The sequence below is a fragment of the Ceratotherium simum genome, chromosome 12, assembly GCF_057802395.1.
Source record: "Ceratotherium simum simum isolate JZ-2026a chromosome 12, ASM5780239v1, whole genome shotgun sequence".
In the NCBI taxonomy this organism is placed as follows: domain Eukaryota; kingdom Metazoa; phylum Chordata; class Mammalia; order Perissodactyla; family Rhinocerotidae; genus Ceratotherium; species Ceratotherium simum.
The window spans coordinates 72,522,723-72,539,571 of record NC_141911.1 but is presented as its reverse complement, the minus strand read 5'-3'; the positions used below and the strand labels follow the sequence as shown (position 1 = coordinate 72,539,571).

At 41.3% G+C, this 16,849-nt stretch overlaps 1 protein-coding gene across 1 annotated transcript in view; it reads left to right on the top strand.

Moving 5' to 3' along the window:
- Nucleotides 1-16,849, top strand: part of ARHGEF38 (Rho guanine nucleotide exchange factor 38) — a 112,784-nt gene that overhangs the window by 64,217 nt on the left and 31,718 nt on the right. Inside the window, exons 4-5 of the mRNA XM_004426612.3 lie at nt 1,714-1,861; nt 8,760-8,777. Of these exons, the coding sequence (XP_004426669.1) occupies nt 1,714-1,861; nt 8,760-8,777 (166 nt within the window). The remainder of the gene's footprint in view (nt 1-1,713; nt 1,862-8,759; nt 8,778-16,849) is intronic.

The window sequence follows — 16,849 nt, the reverse complement described above, 5'->3', positions numbered from 1 at the left end:
AGTCACTGAGTTTCCTGACAAGTCCAAAAAAAGCACCATTAACACACAAACAACCAACACACACAGACACACGCAGAGTCTAACTACAATCACAGGGAAATCCGATTTAATGAAAGGGAAAAAGAAGTCTTTTACTGGCTGGATAAAAGTCAGAAAAGAATGTCATACTATGAAAGTACTAGTGTTTTATTCTGGAGATGGTAGACCCACATCAAGAGACAGTGCCATCTATTGAAGAACTCATCCGTGCTGGGCATTTTTTATGTCCACATCCTATTTAATTCTCAAAAGCATCTTGAGAGCAACTATTATTTCCATTTTACAAATGACAGAATCGAGACTCAAAGTATTTTTTTTAAAAATCCTTCCCAAAGCCATCACACAAACCCTAAACGACAGTGATTTCTGGTTCTGAGTTCGGTGTCCTTTCCAACAGCATCACTCTCTACAGCGTCCAGCAAAGCTCCATGTGTGGAGGGCCAAAACCTACAGAAAAATGAGGAGAACGTGGCCTCTGATCTCTGCTCTGCCACCTCCTGACGGGACTTGGGGAAGATCAGTAATTTCTTTCAGACTCAGATTTGTCCGCCCTTATTTAATAGGGATAAATAACCTGTTTTCTCCTCCTATGCATGCGGAGTCAATGTGTGCAAACCGTGTTGGAGGTACAGGGCGCGTCGATTCTGTAGGAGGACGGCTGACCCTTGTTACTGTGATAGGCCCAGGTTCATGGTCCATGTCACTCCCAGCCAGCTCAGTCCCAGATGATTATCCATCCCCAAGGTGCAATATTTTTGAGAGCAGACCTGCTGCGTATTTCTTCTGTGTCTCCCACATCATCTTAACACCGTGCTGGGGTGGGCGGATGCTTCATATACATTTTTAAGTAATGGAGTGGGCAATTAAACTATTGTCCAATATCTACTTGAGCAATCAGTTATAGACCCAATGTCATCATAATATCAAAAAGGATTCCCTAAATGCCTGGACACAATTAGCCCAAGTTGCTTCATGAAGAGACAGTCATAACCCTGGTTCATAGTATTATCCAATGGATTTTTAACAGGAATAATGGCCAATTTTTTCCATTATCACATGTAAGGAAATATTTTATTCCCCTAAACGCCATTGCTTGCCTTTCAGAGAAACTCGGGCAATGTCAGAGGAATAAGTAGTGGAAAACAATCTACCTAGGACCTGACAGTTCACTCTCCACACCTCTAACAATTAACAATGACCACTCCATGTGGGCGTTTGCTGTGTACGTTCTGTCCTCTGAACTTTACACACAGTGCCGCTGTAATTCTGATAATGTCCCTGTGAGACTGGATCTGTCGTTGTCCCCATTTTATAGGCGAGGAGCAGATTCAGAGAGTAAAGACAACCCATCTATGTCTGTAGCACAGCCTGATCCAAACCCCACAGACAGATGCCAAAGGCTACCCTTGGCCAGCCAAGAGCATCAAGTCCCCTCTGAGGAAACCAGCCATCTCTGCTCAGAAACTCCCCCTTTGTTTGTGAAAGAAAGGAAGGGTGGGAAGAGACAGGGAGGGAGGGAGTAGAGGTCACTTAACGTCTCCCACCTTCCTGCAGAGCGCAGGGTAAAGGGGGCCCCCAACCTTTAACACAAGTCAACACTGTCGAATAATAAACGCGTGAAGTGCTGGTGCAGTCTGACCTGACAGCATGTCGCCCTTGTCTCACGTTTATCAGGAGAGGTGTTCCTGCAGATTAAAGGGCCGCTGGAGGACGTTTATAAAGTCTACTGCTATCACCACGACGAAGCACACAGAGTCCTGGAGTCCTACGAGAAGGACGAGGAGCTGAAGCGACACCTGAGCCTCTGCACCCAGTCGCTAAAGTAAGGCCTTTCCAGCGACGAGTCCCCTGCCCCCCAGTCGCCTGCAGGGAGCCTTCTAATGGGGTGTAGACAAAGGTCCCACATAAACCCTGTGTTTGGGGAGGCTTCCTGGGGGGCCTAGCTCCTGTTCTATTTATGAAAAGCCAACAGGACAGAAGCCTGACTGACTTTTTTTTCCTGTGAAGATGACTAAAAATAACATAGGAGTAGATTTGGGGCTCTGTAGAGATAGAAAAATGCAATATCAAAAAATGAAATTTGGAAGAAAAGCCCCTCCTGAAAGCTGTTGGTACTTGTGCTCCCACACAAGCCAAGGAGCATGTGAGACAGTGTGTGGCACGGTGACCACAGAGCACAGGGAACAGTGAAGTTGGTGGAACACCCCACGATTCTGCATGACCTTCAGTCCTCGCTCCCCCCAGCCTCCCTGTGGGGAGGAGGGGAGAACGGCGGAGACCAGGGAGGCCCGTTAACGTCAGCTTCAGGAAAACTAGTCGTGCCTTCCTTCCTCATCCTAAATTGTTGGTGGGAGACGCTACATAATATACTTTTTTTTTATCTGGAAGAAATATCTTTCACTAAAAATCTGAAAAGCAGAAGCAAGCATGAACAAGATAAAAACACTTGCTAGTCCGTGTATTAACTCCTGGCTAAACCATGCATTAATAACTGCAGTTTGCATTTTTTCTGGTCTTATTTATAGCATAAATATGGACACGAGTTTGGGTTGATTCTTTTAAATGGAATTGGTATCTTATGGTTTATATGGTTTTCTCTTACATGAAGCTTAAAGCCAAAATTTCTGCCCTACTCCACGTCTTACCAGTGGTTCTGTTGTCTTTCACTTCTAAGGATTATCCATTGTCAAATGGTCTTGATTAGGCCAAGAACTGACCAAACAGAGACAGCTGTGGTGTATAAATCAATGCACACCCCCAGCCTGACCCTCTAGCACACCCCCTTATAGACTTTATTGTAATGGGGCAAAAATAGGGATCTCAGGTGGTACAAGAGGCTGGTAGCTGGACTACAGTGAGGTCAGGAGACTAACTGAGACCACTCTGGAGAAAGCCTCTCCAAGCTAGAACTGGACTGAAAGTGAGTTTAAACTGGGCCAGAAGAATTTTTTAAATTAACTTTATTGCCCTCTACTGGTCCGTAAGTTACTGCAGTTCTTTGACCATTTTTCATGCTGTGGAAAAGGCTATATTCAAACACTCCATCGCAAGCATTTATTTAGTGCTTGTGCTGCACCAAGCATAGTTCTGGGTGCTGAAAATAGAAAAATAGGTAAGACTTGGACCCTGCCCGCAAGGAGCTCAATCTGAGCAGGTGACTCCAAGGTAACACGTGACGAGTGACTCCAGTTCGTTATTTCTCTGCTATTTGCAAGTTACGTCAATGTCAGTAAATTAATTCAGAGAAACCTGACAGTCTGAAGTTGTATCCATTTTAGCACATTCATATATTAGGAGCAACATCTTCTAAACATACAGATATGTTTTTCTTAGGGAGAAATAACGGTGTTATCCTGGGTGTGAATGAACACCTTTCCCACCTTAGACTAGTGGCAAGATCTGATCCAATAAATGTCCATCTGGAGCCATTGTCCTTCAGGTTCTGGAAATAAAGGAGAGAAGTCTCACAGCCGGTGAACAGGTGGCGCCCTGGGCCGTCCCTCCAACCGCGGCCCCAGGAATGGAGGTGCTGCAGGGAGGAGGCGGCTGACTGACCCCGGCAGGTGCTCCCGACTGCTGACCAGAGTGGAGCTGCCTGTTCAGACGGGAGTGACCCCTAAGAGAAAGAAATCGACCCTGCCAGAATGTTCCACGGGGCAGTGTGGCTCAGTATCATACCCCTTAGAAAGCACCTAAAGGCAGAGGTAATCTTGAAACTTCATGAAGTCCCAGTTACTGAAATTACTTTCAGACCCAATGGCTTGTTTGAGATTTTTTGGAAAGCCTCGAGTCACCGCCCTGGTGATGTACCAAATCTTGTATACTCAGCACCATTCTCATTTTAGGGAATAATTTCAGACACTGGAAGGCGCTCAGGTTTAGAAAGCACAAAATCCAAAGGAAATCCTATTGGCAGAACTATCCCTTAAGGGAAGGAAAATCAAAATGAAACAGCTTAAGTTAGAACTATTTTCCCCAAAGTTGCCTTTCCATGAGAATAAAGTTAACGATGAATTGCACCTGAAAGCTGAGAGCGGTAGAATTATTGGCATCACTGCAATACTGACCTCAACTGCGCTAAGCTTTAAATTCTGAGAAACAGGTTTTCAAACAGGTTCATAGGCCAGAGAGAGTCTGGAACACCCCAAGGGCTTGGTTTCCCTCGCCAGGTAATCAGTCAAGGGAAATCACAGCTATTGCCGTGGCTCTGCCTTTTCCTTGTGGCTGAATACCAGAGCCCAGGTGCACAGTGGCCAATTCCTAATGAATCTGAGGTATGGCCTCCATTTCCTCCTGTGCAAGGGGATGTTGGAACAACTGGGTCTGAAGCAGCCTCCACGAGAGAGGCGGCTTCACGCCTCAGAAGGTAAAGCAGACTTTAAAGCAGCTCAGGTTGCATATTAACCAAAATCAAAACATGTTTATTGAGGGCCTAGTAAATATTTATTGAGTGCTAGAGAATGTTGGAAATATTTTTTAAATATATGTATTAAGCATAGTTCTTGCCTCCTAGGAATACATCTTCTAGTTGGGTAGATAAACAAAAGCATCTGGAAAGTTTAAGAACAATACAAGAGTTAATTTAAATAACACAAACGAAGCTGTCATGGCAAAATTCAAGATTAATTTCCAAAAGGATGGGGAGAGATTTCCTGGTTCTGTAACAGAATTGAGCTCATAACCTTTGGCTATTTTTTGAAGCCGATTATCTTTCAAAAGAGAAAGATAATATTAATCTTTCAAAAGAGAAAATAATACTTGTACCGAGACAATCATTTTGAGTCCCTTCAGAAGGTGAGGGCAGTAGTTCTTGGTGTGTGAGTTCCCCTGTGTCAGGTCCACCAGGAATGTGGATTACAAGTTCGGATTCCTATGCTTTGCTCCAGACTTAAAAAAACCAGCATTGCTGGGGTAATGTCCAGGAATCTGCACTTTAACAAACACCCTCAGGTGGCTGTGGACACACACGCACTCGAGTTGAGGACTACTTCAGAGGGAGAGATCATGCTCACAGGCCCCACTCGCTGCTCCCCCTGAAGCACTGAAGCGGGCTTTCTTCATGACATAGATACAATCCAAGCAGTCATGTCAGGGTTTGGGGACCTTAAGGAAGAAAAGACTAAAGCTGTCCAGAAGCACAATATCACATCTGCATCTGTAGCCTGCAAATTGGAAATCTGCAAGTTTTTATTTATCCAACAAGGAGTGTTTCCAGAGTTGCATTGTGACCCTCTAAGATTACATGAAATACTGTATTAATACTGTCTCTAAATTTATGGAAGTTGTTTGCTAAAGATCTAGTTACTTAGCCTCTTTGGGGTGATTTAATGTTCCTGATCTGTATGAGGAAAGTGAAAATACAATAGCTATAAGGTAAGTGTGGCTATAATAAGAACAGCCTGTCTGCTGCCCCCTTTTTCTGTTTTTCTGGTTATAAATGTCACCAAATCCAGGCTGCCTTTCCAAGGCCCTCGAGATCTGTTCATTCTGTGATAGAAAAAGAATGAAGGGGCTTCTCCAAGTTTTTTGGTAGCTGTAAGACACATTTCTAGCTTCACGTCCAGTTGTTATAAATTTATCTACTTTTTTTTCCTCCTAACCATGGCCACCATCCTCAGGAGGAAACTTCTAACTTCTAGTCATCCGCTGGCTGCTCATATTACTGCTACAGCATCTCCATTCAGGGAGGAAACTAAAGGCTCCTGCAATGCAGAATCTAAAAGAATAGATTTCAATTTGTTCACCACATTTTATATTTATTAATATTATTCTAATGGAGTGTCCAAGTAAAAAATTAAAATCAAGTTTGGAAATTCATTCAGTTCCTTGTTATGCAGCATCACGTTTGAACAAAGACCATAATCCTCAAGGAAGAGCCACATAAAAACTTCTGTTAATTGTGAGTCAAATTATAAAGAGCCCACAAGGGTAGGAGTGTGACGGTGGATGTATCAAGTTGCTTTATCCCATAAAGGGGCAAATGGACACAATTTAACTTCCTCCTTCCTGAATTGTCCTCAGCTAGGGTTAACTTCTGCAAAATTCTAGCCTAAAAGGGAAAATTTTTAAATGATGAGCAAATACAAAGTAGACGTTACCATGTGGCGCCACTGTGCCACTTCTCCACCAGGTTTCCCTGCTGGAGAATCTCTCAGGTTCCTTTCATAAAATGTTATAGTTATGTTAAACACAGTGTTTAAGTTATGTTATAATATGTATTTAGGTTTTATTTGATTGAATTAAGTGAAATAGAAAGAGAAAAATTTCCCCATGTCTTCTCTAGGAGTTAAAAGAACAATCTTTTCTTTCAACTTCAATGTGTTTTGGTTCCAAAATGATCACAATGTTCCCTGGTTTGTTTCCGTAGAACACTGCATTTTTATTTTTATTCAACTTCTCCCCCAAATTTTCTGATCCATAATCCACAGAGCATACTGGGAAAATGAAATTTCTCATTAGAAGGGGATGGAAATTGGGGAAAGAATGTGAACTTAAAGGACGTGAATGGAAGGAAATATTGGGCAGTGGCAGTGGTGGTGCCATTTCTTTCACTGAAGTAAAAGAGTCTTCAAACAGCAGTTAGGAATTGCCTAAAATTGTAGCAGCTGCTGATTTTTAAAAAATTATAATTCTCTATTTGATTCCCAACTAGGAAGTCTTGGATTCAGCAGAACACGGTTATTTTAGCGTTTCTAGGAATCCATTCATATAACCTATCTGAAGAGTGAGGGAATATTGCTTTACACATATGTTTATCATTGTTTTCCACATGTATAGAGCACTGGGAGTAATTTTTAAAAACTTAAGTCCATTAAAATTTATGAAATTAAGCATAGGCATTTATCATTGAATTTTTTCTCAATCATTGAACATGAAAACACCATCTACTATTATGGGATAGTGCCACAAAATTTTTTAATGTTGAAAACATTCATTGTATTCCGAAAGATTGGAAACCAGAGGTCAAGGTGATCAGGTTATTCACACAGGTTATTACCTTATTTCTTTATAGCCACGTGTGGTTTCTAGAGAAAAACTTCCATGTCCTTTATTCCTGAAATTTAATTTGAATGATGCCCACATTTTTATTGCTAATTAATTAATTTGGCAAATACGCTTTGTGCTCCTACCGTGTGCCAGTCATTTTGCAGCCACTGGGCTACAGCAGAGAACAAGCAAGCGTGAATCCTCACCCTCGTCAGGATGAGGGGGCAGAGAGGTAGACAATAAACTGAATAGGTATGCAGTATATTAGAAAGTGAGCAAGTGTCATGGAGGGAAACAGGGCAGGGAATGAGGATCAAGAGAACAGGGGGAGGCAGGGTACAATAGAGCTGGTCAGGGAAGGCTTCCCTGGGATGGACAGCTGAGCAGAGACCTGAAGGAGGTGAGGAGTGAGCCATGAAGATGCCTAGAGGAGGAGTCGTGAGGCAGAACAGCAAAAGAAAGACCCCCAAACAGGATCCTGGTGTGGCTTTCACAAGAGTAGGAAGCTGTGTGGACCTTAAGACAAGGGGAGAAGAGGAGGAAGAGGAAGTGGGAGGAGAGGAGGAAGAGAAGGTAGGAGGATAGGAGGAGGAAGTGGGAGGAGGAGAGGAGGAGGTGGAGGAGGGGAGGAGGAGAGGGGAGGAGGGGGTGGAGGAGGGGAAGAGGTGGGAGGAGGGGAGAAGGAGGTGGAGGAGGGGAGGAGGAGGGAGAGAGGTGGAGGGGAGGGGAGAGGGGAGGAGGGGGTGGAGGAGGGGACGAGAGCAGGAGGAGGTGGGAGGAGAGGAGGAGGAGGTGGGAGGAGAGGAGAAGGAGGTGGAGGAGACGAGGTGGAGGAGGGGACGAGGAGGTGGAGGAGGGGAGGAGGAGGAGGGGAGAGGTGGAGGAGGAGGAGGGGGAGAGGTGGAGGAGGAGAGGAGGAGGTGGAGGAGAGGAGGAGAGGAGGAGGAGGAGGGGGAGAGGTGGAGGAGGAGGGGAGAGGTGGAGGAAGGGAGGAGGAGGTGGAGGAGAGGAGGAGAGGAGGAGGGGAGAGGTGGAGAAGGGGGAGGAGGAGGAGGAGGAGAGGGGAGGAGGGGGTGGAGGAGGGAAGGAGAGGAAGAGGAGGTGGGAGGAGAGGAGGAGGAGGTGGGAGGAGAGGAGGAGGAGGTGGAGGAGAGGAGGAGGAGGTGGAGGAGAGGAGGAGGAGGTGGGAGGAGAAGCTGATGGGAGGACTTCAGTTTTACTTGAGCAAGATGGAAGCCACAGAAGATAGCGCAGCCTGGTGGAGGTTTTTGTGTGAATTGTCTCATAGGATCAGTGAATCATTTAGAATCTCACAGCACTGCGCATATACACAGATATTACAGAGCAGCAGGCAGCATTTCTGCAAGTCAATTATATTTTCCTTTGTAATCTTGTAATCTCAGGTTCTCCTATTACCATGTTTAATATTCCTTTTTTCATAATGTAAACAAAAATTGACATTTAAGTCCAATTTCCAATGGTCACAATTTGCTAACTATAATCTGAATCAACATTTTTAACTTTATATCAAGTGTGAAACATAAAGGGTGCATACATACTAATATAAAATTTTAGGGACATGATTTTAAAATAACGAGACCAATTCTATAAAACATTCATGAAAATGACATTACTTTATTTTATGCAATAAAATTTTTCAAGTTTTATAATTTGCATGTTATCTCAAATATGTGGATTTACATGAATGTACTTTTTTTTCCCCTCTCTTACAGGAAAATATACATGCAAGAGTAAGTACTTTTGTTTTAATAATAGAAATCAAATGTAAAAGTCATGGAGAAAAGCAGTTGTATATTTTTGTGCAAATCAGAATTTTTAGTTTTTACAATTATGTTTATTGCTTTTAATAAATGTTAAGATTTCATAGACATTTACCCTAGACATTATTGGTATATTTATTTCCAATTTGTCTGAGATGATCTTGCATATTAAATTATTATCGTATGTACTTTACAAAACTTTTTAGAAGAATCCTAGTGTATAACTGACTTCAATCACAAGTTTGCTGGTGCCAGGAACTCTTCGGGAACTGCTCATCACACATGTTTAAGAATCTTAATGCGTCCAAAAACACTTCTTCCTAAGAACAACATTACTCTTAAAAAATCTCAGATTAATACCAAAATGTTTTTCAAGATTCCATAGATTAATGTACAAAAGATTCCTTATGCATTATAGTAAAATATTGGGTTTCTTCTCATTTGGAGTCTTATATGACTTACAGAGAAAAAATCATACACACATATGTAGCACGGAAATGAAATATTAAGATGAAATAGTGGATTACGAGGACAATATAGAAATTATCATAAAAACAGCACACACATACACACACCTTGGAAGATGTCCATATTTATAGAAGAGAAGCACATCTAGCTGGCTGTTACTGAGGGGGTGATATCAGCTGAAACACAAACTCAAATGTACCAGGACTGAAGAAAGCACAGGCTTGGCTTAGCGTGGTCAGCAACTCTCCAGGGTCCTGAGTTCCTAGTCTGTGTGTGTGTGTCTGCTTTGTGTGTGTGTGTGTGTGTGTACTCTAAACTCCTAAAACTTTACATCAAGAAATACATTTACAAAATAAAAATTACATTAATTTAAGCTGTAAATACCTCTGGTTCATGCTTTGGTGCAGGGCAACCATGAGGAGAGAATTCCAGAAGTGAGGTGGGAGAAGCAGGAACATACAGGGACCCCCGGAGACCAAGGCTTTGCACCCCAGCTAAGCGAAGAAGTCAGCTTCTGACACACCAAACGAGCACCCAGCTCTCTCACTTTATGTCTTTTCTTTCAAAAGGAAAAAAAATATCTTATAGTACAAACGCATACGAGTAGCCTTGTTCAGTGAGTTCCCAATTCTGAGATGTTTGAATTTGAAGAGGTGCGTGATAGAAGGGCCTCCTGGCTTCCCTTCCGCCACAGCTGATGGGGTCGTGGGGGGCTGCTGCTCTATAAAGCCTGCGTCCCGGCTCCGTGCCCGGGGCTGGGGATCCACCAGGCTGGCTGCTCAGAGACGCACTCTCCACGCTACAGATTCTGCTTAGGTTTCTTTCCCTAAAGCTTAGGTCTTTTTTTTTTTTTTTTTTTAAGGAAGATCAGCCCTGAGCTAACATCCATGCCAATCCTCCTCTTTTTGCTGAGGAAGACTGGCCCTGAGCTAACATCTATTGCCAATCCTCCTCCTCTTTATATTTTTCCCCCTTTTTCTCCCCAAAGCCCCAGTAGACAGTTGCATGTCGTAGTTGCACATCCTTCTAGTTGCTGTATGTGGGATGCCGCCTCAGCATGGCCGGAGATGTGGTGCGCCGGTGTGCGCCCGGGATCCGAACCCGGCTCTACCAGTAGCGGAGTGCGTGCACTTAACCACTAAGCCACGGCCGGCCCTAAAGCTTAGGTCTTGGTAACCAAAAGACCACTAGAGAGAGAGCCCGAGACTGAGGAGGCGAGACAGTCCTCTAACCCAGGTAGCACGCACGGGCCCCTCAGACGGAACGCTTTCCACGAGCAGTGTTGTGGCGAAATCCTTGCCTAAGAGATTGCAGTAGCATTTGCGGGCCCCCGCTGCGGGAGTGAGCGGCCGTGTGCGCCCGCTGTGCCACCGTCAGGACCTGAAACGGGGAGCGCGCACAGCCTGCGGCTGGATGAGCATCAGCGCCACGTGCGCGAGGGACTTTAATCCTGTTCTCTGGCCGGTCAGAGGCCGCCCGCTGCTGTGTAAGGGTGACAGGGCCGTGTCGATGCTGGGGGCCAGGAGGGCTGCAGCCGAGAGCGCATTTACGAGGTGTGGGTTTTTAGATGGCTTTTAAAATGTTCCTTACTTATGGAAACAGAAATTGCCTGTTGTTGTTGTTTACAATCTACATTTTTAAAAATACAGAGAAATGCAAAGATATTTATACCTTCTAAAATGTTTTACTTTGAATTACGTCTAATCTTATGCGAACAGCAAAGACAGGATTAAAGTGACAAGAATCATAGAATGCCCCACCAAAGAGTCTCCAAAAAGGCATCTGATATGAGTCCCATGTTCTAAAGCAAAAAAAAATACCTATTCCAAATTTACTGTCTCCAGAAATGCAGTGTTTATCTTCACGTTTTTACACTTCCCTATATGTGGCATCTGTCTGACCAGCTAGTCCCACCTTTGGATCTCAGGGTTTCTATTAATCTCAAAATGTTCTAAGTTATTTTCTCTTTCCTGAAGCTTTGTATCGTTAAACTTATTGAAGAAACACTGCAAAATATAAACTATCAGAATGAGGATGGTAAAGACTGTCGGTAGTCACGTTCCAGATCAGACTATTGTAAGACCATGAGTCCCTCCACACACGCACATGCTGCCTGAAATAGGACCACTGTTTATTTCCTATGTGTCAGCTTGCTATCTCATTCATCAATACATCGTGGACATCTTTCTCTGTCAGTAAATATAAATCCCCATCACTTTATGACTGCATAATACTCAATCTGACGTATATACCATAAGTGAGTTTACCAACCTCGAAGATACTTGAATTGTGTCTGTCTTGTAAAGATTGAAGCAATGCGTTCATTCTTATACATTATTTTTGTACAATAATTTGATTATTTTCTTAGGATGAATTTCTAAAAGTGGAATTGCTAGATCAAAGGGCTTTTGATACGTATTGCCAGGAAATTTAAGAAAAGTTGAACTAATTTACATTCCTAAAACCCGTATATGAGTTGTCCATTTATCTACTTCTTGCCAGCACTAGATACAATTAATATTTGTATCTTTACAACTTGTGCAATGTAATAGGCCAAAAATAGTATTGTATTGTTTTAATTTTCATTAAATGATCTTGAGCATTTTCATGTATGTTTAACCATTTGCATTTCACCCCTAATGAATTATCTTTTTTATTGATCTTTTTTATTGAGATGTTCATCTCTTTCTCATAGATTAATAACGGCTCTTTAATTAGCAGGTGTATTGACCCTTTTTCTGTCTTACATGCCATAAATAATTTTTCCAGCTTATCATTTGACTTTTAACATAGTTTATGGCTGCTTCTGTTTTTGTTTTTATCTGTACAGTTTTACAGAGCTAAATTTTTTAATAGATTTATCACTTTTTTCTACTGTGGTTTTTGGATTTTGTATGTTGCTTAGAAACTCCAAGATTGTTTTTAAAGTGTAATCCCATGTTTTCTTCAAGTTCTTGTATAGTTTCATTTTTAACATTTAAACCTCTGATCTATCTAAAAATTATTTTGGTGTAAAGAGTGATGCAGAAATCCATTTTTATTATTTTTTCTATATGGCTACCTAATTATCACAACACCTGATATCGAATAACCCATTTTTTCCACTGAGTAGGAATGTAATATTTACCATATTTACTTAATTTCCATACATACTAGTATTTATTTCTTGATTTCCTGTTTTGTGCTACTCCTCTCTCTGTTTATGTACCCACACCCAACTGCTTTCACTTTTGCATGTTTATAATATATTTTAATATCAGGTATAACTAATCCCAGCTCACTACTCTTTCTTTTCAGAATTTTCTTGAATATTTTTGCCTGTTTCCTTTTTTTAAAACTTTCTCTTTTTGTTAAAATTATATGTACTCATGATCTAAAGAGCAAAATAGGTCTACAAGATTTGTTAAGAAAAACAGTAGTCCCCTCTTCTCCTACCTACTCCTAAATGCTTCTTACCAGAACACAAGCATTTTCACATCTTTTAGTTGACTACTTTGGTATTTATCCTCATGACTCTAAACATGCTTGGTTTTTCTTTTTTAGGTATTATTTATTGACTTCCCCTTGTGGAAGACAAGAATAAATCTCTATTCCCCACCCCATCTCCACTACACACACACACACACACACACACACACACACACACACACCCTTCCCATTTCTCCACTCTCCCTCTGTAGTTACATTGTAATTTGGATTAGAGCAATAATCAGTGTTTGAATTATTATATCTGAGAAAATTTCTTTTTAGAGCTAAACCTTGTAATAACCTGATTACTTGTTTTTCTGAGAGTTAAGTATTGCCTTTTTTTTTCATTTTCTTAATTTTCTTTATATTAGTCATTAATACCAGACTCATGACCAGTTGATTAAGTCATCTCTCAAGACAACCAGATCTATTCCGTATACCATCAATTTCATCTCCTTAAAAAAGCCTCTCCCAGAGCCTTCTGGCCTGTTGAGTGTGGACTGGTGACACTCCTGTCCGTCATCCTGGAGCTCCTCTTTGCCTCTTTCCTGTTCCTGGTAGAGTACATCCTTCAGTAGTTTCCTCTCTTCATCAAAGAATGCATGGAAGTAAAATCTTAAGAATTGTTATGTCCAAAATATCTTTATTTTACCTTCACACTTGGTTTATAGTTTGATTGGGTATAGAATTCTAAGTTGAAAGCTATTCATCTTCATAATTTAAAGGTCGTTCTTCCTTGTTTTCTCGCTTTCAGTGCTGCTGCGAGAAAGCCGAAGCTTCTTCTGGTTCCCCGTCATTTGTTGGTCCCTGTTTGTGTGTGTCTCTGAAGGACTCTACAGTCCTTCCCTTTGTCCCCGGTAGTCAGAAGTTTCATGAATTCGGAGGTGTGAATCCATTTCATCCATTGTGCGGGGTGCTCAGCGAGTTCTTTCAGTATGTAACTCAGCCTTTTCTTGAATTATTCCCTTGATGATTTCTTCCCTATATGTGCTCTGTTCTCTTGCAGGGACACTTATTATTTAGGTATTGGGCCTGCTAGACCAGCCCTCTAATTTTCTTCTATTTTCTATCCCTCTGTATTTTTGCTCTTCTCTCTGGAATGTTCCTAAACATTTTCTCCAACACTAGTGAGTTTGCATTTCTGCTGTTATCCTTTTAAATCCCAAGAGCTGTTTCTTAGTCCTGTAAATGATCTGTCTTATTTGTACAGCATTCTGAGAATTAGGTTGTTTCTTAAACAGGTTTTCAACTAGTCCTTCTTGTTCTATCCCCACCTCCCTCTCTCCCCACTGCCATAGATTCTCAGGGATGCCAATTAATGAAGTTTTGGAGGAATAATTAAATTATTGCCTCTCCATATTACTGGTTCTCTCTGGTCTGCTATATCAATTACCATTCATTCACCTCCTTTACATCTTCTAAAATTTGTTAATAGTTCTGTATTTATTTTCACAGCTATTTTTTATTTATGGCAAATGTTATTTGTTTACTGTTTGTGTAGCATTATACAGTTTCCTCTAAAATTGACTTAAGGTGTCTTAGAGGAGAATAAATTGAAAAAATTCAATAATAGTATAGATGGTTTGTGGCTACTATAAAATAAATATTAAATTTAGGATATTTGTGGTCATAAAATAGAGGAAAATCAATAGTTACTCGATTATTTTTCCTTTGTCTCGTGTTCTTCCTCCAATTGAGAAATATAGATACACCGCAGTGCTGAACATCTGACTTTTTCTGTTGTCCACCACAGTTTTTACCTCGTTTAAATGTCATTTTTGTTTTCATTGTGCAACTGTTCTCTTGTGTTTGATGTGAAGCTCTTTATAGCAAAACCGGATGCGGCTAAAACAAAGCCAGCTGTGTTCACTTGACTTTGTAAAGTCCGAGTAATAATTTGTAATGGGGTTAGTGTAGCTACTTATGGTAGTAAATACTTGCCAAAGATTCAGGATCAGACAGAGAAAGATGACACAGAATTGCAAATTCATAACTACCTTAGTGTTCAGCCCAATGTGCATGGGGAGTTGTTACACATTTGGTTACCTTCTGTGGGGGAGGCCTGTGATAACTGGCTGCTCTGCTGAGCTGGGTTACATTACACACAGGACTCCTCTGCCTCACAGCATCAGAACCTCCTCCTACTGGGAGGGGTTAGACGGGGTGAGCCTTGGGCACTGAGTGCTGGAGTGTCGTCATCTGCTCACACACTCTCTGTCTTTTCTGCCATATTGCTTCCCTGTGTGATGCAGGCATCAGAACAGCACTCTCATTGCTTGGGTGACTGTCCAAAGTGCATGTATGAAGACAAAAGTGTCTAGGAGATTTCTCATTTTTGAGAAAGCCATTTTTAATATTTGCACTTGTGATGCTTTTAAGAGAATCTGTAATTATTTATAATTGTCATTTGAAATGTAAAAGGAAGAGAATAGAACCTGGATGCCAAAGAGAGATGGGAAAGAATTAATGATAAGCTATGGACACAACTAAAGGGGCTAGGTTGGTTTTTTGACAGATCTTGGTAAAGAAGAAAGAAGGCAGCTCAAAGATACAAGTACATCCTTTAATATATCTGGGGGTATTTTTTGTAATTAAAAATAAAAAATATGTATATAACAATAGACCACACTAATAAACTACCTTATTAAAATTGAGTTTTCTTTGATTGAATCATTTGATTATATTTATATTTTTATGGTATTTTCAGTGATTTTTAGATCAAATAAACTAATATTTGGTGATAGTCAAAGGAAAAACTCAGAAGAAATTCTGATCATATTCATATAGATAATATTTCTCCTAGTCAAGATAATACCTTCTGTATTCCTGACTTGTTCTTATTTAAAGAAATTTTTTCTACTCAAGTGTCTACACTGTTGTATTGTTGAAGAATCTCTGCCTAAAATGTATAAGAAAATGCTGTCCTTCATATTCAAAGCCTCTGCTATTGATACACCATCAGTTAGAAAATATGTGTTTAGTTATTATTTTTTCAGCGTTCATAATAGACTTACATTCTTCCCATCCACTTCACACAGTCTTCTTGGAAACCGATAACATCTCTCTCCTTCATTCCCTGCATGACACCCTGTCCTCTTAGCTCCCTTCCTCAGTAGATTTGGTGCAAATGGGTAGGAAGTACAAGATAAATCATATTGAAGCAACTCTTCACTCCCTTGCGAACTTTTAATATGTATTTTGCTTCGCCTTAAAAAAAAAAAATGTTGGGGGCCAGCCTGGTGGTGCAAGCAGTTGAGGGCGCACGCCCCGCTGCGCTGGCCCGGGGTTCGCCGGGGCCCGGGGTTCGCCGGTTCAGATCCCCAGCGTGCACCAACACGCTGCTTGTCGGGCCATGCTGTGACGGCGTCCCGTACAAAGTGGAGGAAGACGGGCACAGATGTTGGCCCAGGGCCAGTCCTCCTCAGCAGAAAGAGGAGCATTGGCAACAGACGTTAGCTCAGGGCTGATCTTCCTCACAAAAAATAAATAAATAAATAAAATAAAAATTTTTTAAAATGTTGCCTTTTGGTTTGCTTCAGTCTCTGTTTCTATTATGGTGTCATCATTTTCTCAGCATGAATAAAATTCCTCAGTCATTTATTCAGGACCATTGCACAATTTTTTTGGAAAAAAAAGATCATTGGAAAAAGCACATTACAGAGAATCTGAGAAATCCACCACTTCAGTCTGCAAACATTCATTGAGAGAATGCTGTATGTCATGCTGGAGGTGTAGCCGTGACAGAGAAACTGAGCATAAACTGGTGAATAGAGAAACAAGATAACTACAGATAGTGATAAGTGCTCTGGTGAAAATAAAATGGGGAGATGTGACAAAGCGACGAGTGTGCGTGTGTGTGCCTGCACACATGTGTGCACGTACACATAACAATCAAATGTCCTTAGGTCTCATTTATCAAATGAAGTGTTCAATTAGCGGGTCTCTAAGGCACTTCAGACCTTTAGTGATGCAACCTTTCTAATTTTGTTCAACGTTTTTTAGATCCTTTTCACGATTTCAATTATGTGGTCTGTTGTCTGCCCATGTTAGTACTTGAAATGTAAAAGGTGAAGAATGAAAAATCTGCCTATCGGGATTGGAAAACA